At 51.0% G+C, this 9,580-nt stretch overlaps 1 protein-coding gene across 6 annotated transcripts in view; it reads left to right on the top strand.

Moving 5' to 3' along the window:
* Nucleotides 1–2,619: 2,619 nt before the first annotated feature.
* Nucleotides 2,620–9,580, top strand: part of CAST (calpastatin) — a 121,390-nt gene continuing 114,429 nt past the window's right edge. For 2 of the 6 annotated variants that reach the window (XM_062212376.1, XM_062212372.1), the window contains exon 1: nt 2,620–2,763. In XM_062212376.1, the coding sequence (XP_062068360.1) occupies nt 2,692–2,763 (72 nt within the window). In that variant the 5' untranslated portion in view covers nt 2,620–2,691. Of the gene's footprint in view, nt 2,764–3,288; nt 3,396–9,580 lie in introns of those variants that run through there. The other 4 variants (XM_062212375.1, XM_062212371.1, XM_062212370.1 and 1 more) reach the window with 3 other exon arrangements.

The raw sequence follows: 9,580 nt of genomic DNA, 5'->3' as shown, positions 1-9,580 counted from the left end.
AGGTAGAAGACTATCAAGGAGGTAAAACTATGTGGTTATTTTAAGATTTATTTATTTGAAAGGCAGAGTTACACACACACACACAGAGAGAGAGAGAGAGAGAGAGAGAGAGAGAGAGAGAGAGAGATCTTTGATACACTAGTCCATTCCCCAGATGGCTACAATGGCTGGGATTGGACCAGGCCAAAGCCAGGAGCCAGGAACTCCATCCACTCCAGTCTCCCCTATGGGTGCAGGAGCCCAAGTACTTGGGCCATCCTCCACATTTCTCCCAGGTGCAATAGCAGGGAGCTGGATCAGAAGCTGAGCAGCCAGGACTTGAACTGGTGCTCCATTTATGGCATGCCAGTGTCCAAAGACATAGCTTATCTGCTGTACCACAACTTGGGCCCCTAAAACTAACTGGTTTAAATTTTTAAATACCCTGTTGGAAAATTCCTCACACTTTTTTTTTAAAAAAAGATTTATTTATTTGGGGCTGGCACTGTGGCACAGTAGGTTAAGCCTCCACCTGCGACACTGACATCCCATATGGGCGCTGGTTCAAGTCCGGGCTGCTCTACTTCTGATCCAGCTTCCTGCTAATGTGGCCTGGGAAAGCAGTGGAAGATGGCCCAAGTACTTGGGCCCCTGCACTCATGTAGGAGACCTGGAAGAAACTCCTGGCTCCTGGCTTCAGATAGGCCCAACTCTGGTGGTTGTGGCCATTTGGGGAGTGAACCAGTGGATGGAAGACTGACCTCTCTGTCTTTCCCTCTCTCTGTCTGCTACTCTGCCTCCCATGGTGCATAAAAGCAGGAAGTTGGAATTGGGAGAAGAGCCAGGATTCAGACCCATGTGCTCAATTATGGGATGTAGGCCTTCTACCCAATATCTTAATCAGTATGACAAAACACCTTTCCCTAATCTCTTCTTCTTGTAAGGACTTCAGGCAGATAGTATTAGGCTAATAATAAAATAAATCTTAAAGATTCATTTATTTATCTGAAAGGCAAAGTTACAGAGAAGGAGAGGCAGAGGCAGAGAGAGAGAGAGAGAGAGAGAGAGAGAGAGATCTTCCATCTGCTGGTTTACTTCCCTTATGGCCACAATGGCCAGGGCTGGGCCAGTCTGAAGGCAGGAGCCAGGTCTCCCACATGGGTGCAGGGGCCCAGGGACTTGGGTCACCATCTTCCACTGCTTTCCCAGGTGCATAGCAGGGAGCTGGATTGGAAGTGGAGCAGCTGAGACTTGAACTGAGGCTCATATGGGATGCCGCTGCTGCAGACAGAGGCTTAACCCTATATGCCACAGAGCCAGCCCCAATTCCTCAAACTTTAGTGCCTCCAAGTTCATGGGGCCAGTCTTCCAGAGTTAGAACAATCAGCCTGCTCGGCTAGGGTGTCTGGGCTCCCTAGGGAGAAACTAACTGCAGTTGCTGGGCATAGGAGCTGCTGTGCCTCACCCCTGTGGGATTTATGTCTGTTTACTTTACTGTCATGGTTTTGTCACAATCATAAGTACAGTTTTTGCAGGCTCATGACATCTCCCCCTCCCCTCCATGTTGATGCCACCAATCCATTCACCCTCGGTGGACAGCCTTAGTTCCTGCATCCAAGCTGTTTCAGTGAAAACATAAACTCCCGTATTGCAGCCTGTTGTTCAAAGGCTAGACACTTAACCTAAGCAGAATGCTTACAGAGGAAATGCATTAAGATCACCTCCAGCCCCAATATAAGAATGCTGTTCGTCTATTCCTTAAGGAGATGGAAGTCAGAATCCCTACAACCAGGCGGGAGAGTGCAAGGGGAAGTCAGAATTTCGCTCTGCCTCCTCCCTGCGAGCAGCAGGACAAATCTGTCTCTCTGATCTGGCTTTTCCCAGTGCACCTGTCACAACACAGCACCTCGGGCTGGAGCCTCCCTAAGGCCCCAGATGACCACACCAATCCGAAGTCCCGGGTCAGGGCGTCTGTTCACCGCTTCTGCAGATGAGGGTTTGTTACGTTTCACTTCCAGCCCCAAACCAGGAAGTGCTTTTTAAGATGGGCCCAAGGCAAAAGCAATCCAGCCCCAGAAACAAAACCCGCCCGACTCCAGAAAGGCTTGGGGGGAGGGGGGGGCTTGGATCGGAACCCACGGCCTCCTCCCCATAAAACGTCATGTAACTCTCCTAATTGCCAAAGAATGCCGAAGTAACAGACAAGCGCGCGCACCCACAGACCCGCTTGCTGTGTGTTCTTCCTTATCGGGGCGGCCCAGGCCCTGGCTGGCGACACTTGGTAAACCAGGGCAGATTGCAGGAAAGGGGCCGAATCCGCCAGATTCCGCGGCGCGCACGGGCCACGCCCGGGCCGCCGTCCAGTTGCACCAGTGCGCTGCACCCCCGGCGCGGTGGGGGAACCCTACAGCACCCCCAGCGCCCTTCTCCAGACCCGCGGGTCCCAGAGGCTCCGAAGCGAGGACCCGGGCTTGGCGTCTGGGGCCGAGAGCCAGGGGACAGCTGCGGCGGGAGCCGCTGCCCGCACCGCGCAGGAAGGGGAGGGCCCTTTAGGGAGAGGGGGGCCCGGCGCGGGCGCGGGGCTGGGTCGGAAAAGCTGCCTCACGGCCGCGCCCGCCGCACCCTCGGCCGCGCGCCCTGCCCTCGGCCGCCCGCCCGGACTCTGATACAGTCTCTGCCGCGCCTTCCCGGAGGCAGCGCCGCAGCCTCGCCATGTCCCAGCCGGGCCAGAAGCCCGCTGCTTCCCCGCGGCCCCGGCGCGCCGCGGCCAGGCACACCCAGGAGGTGAGTGACGCTGGCGACCGGGGGAACCCCCTGCCCTGGGGCTCCCGCCTGGGCCCCCGCCGGGCCTGTCCTCCCGGGTGGGCTCGGCTGCGGGCCGGGAAAGGGCTCCGGCGGGCTCGGCGGCCGCCGCAGGGCAGGTGGCCGGAGATGGCTGGGCCTTCGCGGGCAGGGGCCAAGTGCGCTGGGCGTGGCGCAGGTCGGGTGGAGAGGGGTAGGGGCGCATGGAGAAAAGTTGGCTGGAGAGACTGGAGTGACGGGAGGGTGGGCACGGAGCGGGAATGAAGTTTATCTGGGTCCCCAGAGTGGGGTCGCGGCGCTGAGCTCGGGCTCCGGTCTTCGGTGCGCAGTAGGGCCGCAGGGCGCGGCTGCCCCGAGAAACGACACCGGGGGCGGGGCCGAGGCCAGGGGCGAGGCTCGGTGCAGGGGCGGGGACCCCACCGGCCCCGCCCCCAGGTGCCGCCCACCTGGCGCTCTGGGGAGCTGGTGGAGTCCAGCTCCAGCCGCACCCGCGCCAGGCACAGTGTCAGCCGGGCGCCCAGCAGCGCACCCCTCGCCTTCCCGGGCTTCCCCGCCGCGCCGCTCGGACCCTGCCGGTTGCAGCCATGGCGTTCGCGAGCTGGTGGTACCAGACGGTAAGTAGGCGCGCGCGTGCCTGGGCAGGACCGGGGAGGGAGTGTGTGCTCGCTGTGCCTGGAGCCTCCTGCGCTGCGGACGCGGCCGGGGTGGGGACCAGGTGCGGATCTGCGGCCGAGGCTCCCTCCTGCGGGCTGCTGCGCTCCCCTGTGCAGTGGGGCGGGCACTGTTGCTCGTGGAATCCCGGCCCTGGCGGCGGGGTCCTAGGTGAACTTGGCCGCGGGACCCTGGAGCTCGAGCGCACCGTCTCTTTTTGATCTCTCAGGGACGCTCAGAACTTCTCGAACGCCGAGGGAGGGAGGCCGCCGGATGGGGGCGCGTAGGAAGCCAGGAGCAGTAGGCAGGGCGTGGAGACCGGAGACCGGTGCTGAGAGGGAGGGGACGGGGTCCCGCTCTGCGCCTTGCTGGTCTGCATGGGGGACACACACGCGCCTTTGGTGTCACGTCCTGCCAATTAGGCACGATATCGGGTCAAGCCGGCACTTGCCATGTTTTGGAAGCAGGAAGCAAGGTGTCCCATTCGATTGCGTTCCCAAAGAGTATAGAGAAGGGTTACCACGCAGAGAGCGTTCCTATGGATGTCCCTTTGAGTTAAAAGTCAAGAGTCTCTCTGAGCGTCTGGTGTTGGCAGAAGCGGAGGTGTTGTGCCCAGACCCTGCGGAGTGGGGAGCCTGGCGTTGGGATCCGGAGGCGCGGTCATCCAGCAGGCATTTACTGGACATCGGCGAGGTGCCCGGCGGTGCACCTGTCCCTGGGTACCCGGCGGGCAGCAGGGGGCCGAGAGTTCACCTCCTGGGACCTGTTTCCATGCTTGTGAAGTCAGGGTGAGGGGCACGCCGTGGGGACTGGGGAGGACTGGCTGGATTTCTACGTCTGGATTCTGTGTGCATGGACTTCCAGGGACCCGAATTCCACTTTGGCTTTTTGGTGAATGCTTCCTATTGCATTGTCTTGGCTTTTTGAAGGTAGAGTTTTATAGATGTACTCAGAGCAGAAGTTTGCTTTGAGTCATTATTCCAGGGTTCTTATCTAAAGGCCCCACTGAAGCGTCTGCAAATACGGATAGCACTGGATCAGAGTTGAGAGTAGACCTCCCCTTCCAAACCCAGATCCTCTATACTGTTTGTGATCAAACTTTAACTTTCCTAGGCCTGGCGCTGTGCCATAGCGGGTTAAAGCCCCAGCCTGGAGTACCAGCATCCCATATGGGTGTTGTTTGGGTCCCGGCTACTCCTCTTCTGATCCCGCTCTCTGCTATGGCCTGGGAAAGCAGTAGAATGGCCCAAGTACTCGGGCCCCTACACCCACGTGGGAGACCCAGAAGAAGCTCCTGGCTTCAGATCAGCTCAGCTCTGGCCATTGCAGTCATTTGGGGAGTGAACCAGCAGATGGAAAACCTTTCTCTCTCTGGCTTTACCTGTCTCTGTAATTCTGTCTTTCAAATAAATAAAATAATTATTTTAAAAAAAACTTTAACATTCCCAAACCAGTGCTGTCCGAGAGATATAAGAGCCATATACATGGGAACTTTAAATAGTGGAGAAGTGGGATTCAAACCTAGGTTTATTTTGGTGCATAAAAATTTGAAAGCCAGTGCATAGTTTCTTTTTAATACACATTTTCCATGAAATTTTTGAAGACCGTCTATATGCATAGATGTCAAAATTTTTTGTACCAAAATATTTTAAAGTATTTATTTAAATATCATTGAAAAGCAGAGAGACAAGGACAGATAGAGATCTCCCATCTCCTGGTTTGCTCCCTTCAACAGCCAGCACTGGACTAGGCCAAAGCCAGCAGTTAGGAACTGAATTTGGGTCTCCCAGTGGGGTCAAGGACTACGTGAGCCATCACTGCTGCCTCCCAAGGTGCACACTAAAAGGAATCTGGAATTGGGAGCAGAGCCGGGACTCAAACCCACGCACTCTGATGTCAGATGCACACATCCCAATTGGCTAAATGAATATATTTAATATATTATACATAATAATATAATAAAGATAATCCTAAACTTACCTTTAATTTTATTTTCCAGAAACATTTTGAAGTATACTTGTATATGATTTAAGATGTCTAGTAGGTACTTTAACAAAAGCAAAAAGAAGCAGGTGAAATGAATGCTTATAATGTATTTTATTGTGTTATATTAATAGATACTGGGCCCTAGATATTATTTCAGCATGTATGTAAGCCATTGAAATATTCTCCATTCACATTTTTCACTAATTCTTCACAATCCAGTATATATGTTACACTTCCCATACATCCTAATTCATACTTTCCACATTTCAGGTATTCAGAAATCACAGTTGACAAGTGGATATGGTATTAGACAGTATAACTCTGGACCATGAGTTCCTAAACTTAAAAAAAAAGTGAGTTCATAATCATAGACCATGCCAAGAATCGAATAGAAGTTATGGATTATTTTCCCATAAAACACATACACACATGTACACAAATGCAGTTTCTCATATAGCTTCATAAACATCAGAGATTTCACTGAAGCCCACCCACAAATCCCCCAAAGTCTCCATGTATTATATGTATATATCTATGTACATATGAAATATAACATATGTGTTATATACCTTCTATAAATACATGCATGTATGTGTGTGTAATGCGTGCATGGAAATTTGTGCAGTGGCATGGGCATATATGTGTGTCTACAGAGCAGTATCCCCTGGGCCCTTCATATCCACGGTGTCCATATCCACAGAGTCAATCAAGTACACATCAGAAATGCTTGAAAAACCACATCTGAACACGCACGGCCTTTTATCCTGGTCATTGTTGTCTAAGCAGTATGGTGCAACCAGTGTTTACACAGCATTTCCCTTGTATTAGGGCTGGTACGTCATCTAGAGAGTGTTTAAAGTATATGGGATAAGATGTGAGTAGGCCATATGCAAATACACACCCTCTTACAATAGGTCCCTCAGCCTCTGCAGATTTCGGATCCCTGCAGGGATTCTGGAACCAATCCCAGATGGATACCAGGGAATGTAACCACCCTGGCCTGTCTCGGAACACTTCTGGTAAATCCTGTGATTAAGGGATCCTTAGCAGGGTGCTTTGAATACTGCAAAAGGTTGCAGATTCCCTACCTTATAAGATATAGGCAGACTACAATAAAACAATTAAGAGATGCCCCTAGGATGAGTTTCTTCAGAGCATGCCACCTACAAAGCCAGTCAGTGAAGCATTGCACTGTATGTCTCCACACTGACTGCCCTATCTTCTAACTAAACGTGGGTTTTCAGTAGAAAGAGCCATCCAACTTCTAAAAAGTTAGACTTGAAGACTATCTGGAGTCTCCTGGTAATCAAGTCATGAAGAAGGATGTGTCCGGCTCCCACCAGGGATCACAGTCCTGAGTCTCAGGCTGGTTCTCTTAGGCTGTGTTCATTAGAGGTGGAGGTGTTTCTTAACATAATTAGATGCATGGCCCGGTGACAGTGGGGTGCAGGAGCCCAGACATTGGGCAGGCTCCATCATTGCAGCCAGCCTGGGAGGGGTGGTGCAAGCCTTCCATAGTAGAGCACTTCCAGAGCTGCTATGCATTTTTAGAAGCAAGAAAGGCTAAATTACAGGGTCTGCAAAAAAAAAAAAAAAAAAAGGCATACAGACTTTACCATGGTGGAAACACAGAGGTCATAAACTGCTTTCCTCTTTGGGCTTCCGTTGCCGGAATTTGCTTGCTTTCCATTGCGTACAAGCCGTGACGCTAAGAGTAGCATTCGATGCTGTTATTCTTTAATCAGTTTTGACATTTCCCAGAAAGTTAATTATATTCTCCAAGTGCTTTTTAAGGAATGATTGAAGCTCTCTGGGGCTGTAGAGAGTGAGCTGTCATTTGAGATTCCAAGGTGAGTTAGTTATGAATAGATTGTCTCAACAGATACAAGACTGCTCTAAGTAGACCATCTTTTTTATTTTAATTTTTTTTTAAAGACAGACAGACAAGAAAAGAGAGAGAGGGAGAGAGGAAGATAGCTTCCATGGTTCACTCCTGGAATGCCTGCAACAGCCTGGCCTGGCCAGACTGAAGCCAGGAGCCAGGAGCTTCGCCCTGGTCTCCCACATAGGTGGTAGGGACCTGAGGACTGGGGCCATTTTCTGCTGCTTTCCTAGGTGCATTAGTAGGAAACTGGATCTGAGGTGGAGCACCTGGGACTTCAGATAGCGCTCCAGTGTGAGATGTCAGCGTTGCGAACACTGGCTTACCCAGTTGTGCCACAACACCGGCCCAGACACAGACCATCTTTAATACCCCTTCCAGCTACTTTTAAGGTGGAAAATTGAAGGGCCGGCGCTGTGGCATAGTAGGCTAAGCCTTGCTGTGCCAGCATCCCATATGGGATGCCTGTTCATGTTCCAGCTGCTGCTTTTCCAATCCAGCTCTCTGCTATAGCCTGGGAAAGCAGTAGAGGATGGCCCAAGTGCTTGGACCCTTGCACCCGCATGGGAGACCCGGAAGAAGTTCCTGGCTCCTGGCTTCAGATCGGTTCAGCTCTGGCAATTGTGGCCATTTGGGGAGTAAACCAGTGGATGGAAGACCTTTCTCTCTGTCTTTCCCTCTCTCTGTCTATAACTCTACCTCTCAAATAAATAAACAGGTCTTTTTCTTTGAAAAAAAAAAAAAAAGAAAAGAAAGAAAAGAAAAACTTACCCAGAAAGCTTTATAGTTACCATAGGGAAAAAAATAGATGTGGTGTCCTCCAGTTAAGAAAATGCAAAAAGAACCCATCCTATGAATCCTGTTTATAGAAGTTGCCTCCAGATGGATCAGTCCGCTAAATCAGGAAGAAAAAGAATCAATCGTTAATTTTTTTAAGAGTTTTATTTGTTTATTTGGAAAGCATAGTGTGTGTGTGTGTGTGTGTGTGTGTGAGAGAGAGAGAGAGAGAGGGAGAGAGGGAGGGAAGGAGAGAGAGAGAGAGAGAGAAACGGGTTCACTTCCCAAATGTCTGCAATAGCTGGGGCTGGGCAGGACCAATGCTCAGAGCAAGGAACTCAATCCAGGTCTCCCTTTTGGGAGGAGACCCAATACTTGAGCCATGATCTGATGCTTCCCAGGTGCCGTAGCAGGAAGCCAGATCTGAAGTGGAGTAGCTGGGACTTGAACCAGGCACTTAGATATGGGATGCAGGTGTGCCATGTGATTGCTTAACCTGCTGCACCACGACACCTACTTCAGAAGTCTGGTTAGATCTTCTTGAAAATGTGTGGAATTTTGGGGCCGGCACTGTGGTGCAATGGGTTAAAACCCCTGCCTGCAGTGCCAATATCCCATAGGGGCTCTAGTTTGAGTCCTGGCTGCTCCACTTTCCATCCAGCTCCCTGCTCATGTGCCTGGGAAAGCAGCTGAGGGTGACCCAAGTCCTTAGGCCCCCGCACCCATGTGGGAGACCTGGAAGAAGCTCCTGGCTCTTGGCTTCAGATTGGCTCAGTTCCAACCATTGCGGCCATTTGGGAAGTGAACCAGCAGATGGAAGACCTCTCTCTCTATCTCTACCTCTCTATGTAACTCTGTCTTTCAAATAAATAAAATAAAATCTTTAAAGAAAACGTGTGGAATTAGTTTTGATAGTAGACAACTCATAGAACCCAAAGAGGTTCGCAGGTTCCCGCATACGGTGCTGTGGACACAAAAGCTGTGTGGTTAGGTGGCGCCTGGCCTCCTCTTTCATTGCTCACAGGTAAAAATCACAGGTACATCCTAATACTACCAAATTCACCAAATCCTCTCCTGTGGCTTACAGAAAATGTGGAAACCCTTACCATAGCTGGGTCCCAGTTACCGGGGCAGATGGGCAGGCAATGCTAAGGCTAAACACCAGACAGAAAGAGCACATGGCTTCCCAGCACTGTCTTGCGTGTCTGCCAGAGCCCTAATTAGGAAAAGTATACTTGGGGTTCTGCACAACAGGGATTTCCGAGTTACAGCTATGCAGCTCAATCCTTAATACCTATGGTCTTTTATATAGCAATTGCAAAGAAAGTTACTCCTGTAATTTTCCAATTTGATAACACATGTTTTTAGAGGGCAGAAAATACCGTTTATCACTAGCCAGGCCGTTCATTTTCTTAGATTTAAAAAAAAATATTATATTCCTACACAGCCAGTGCATAGTGGTACAGTACTCACGGATTTTTTTTTTTTTTTCGAGGGGGGAGG

This window comes from Lepus europaeus, chromosome 15 (genome assembly GCF_033115175.1).
Source record: "Lepus europaeus isolate LE1 chromosome 15, mLepTim1.pri, whole genome shotgun sequence".
NCBI lineage: Eukaryota > Metazoa > Chordata > Mammalia > Lagomorpha > Leporidae > Lepus > Lepus europaeus.
This window is presented reverse-complemented; position numbering and strand designations above follow the sequence as displayed.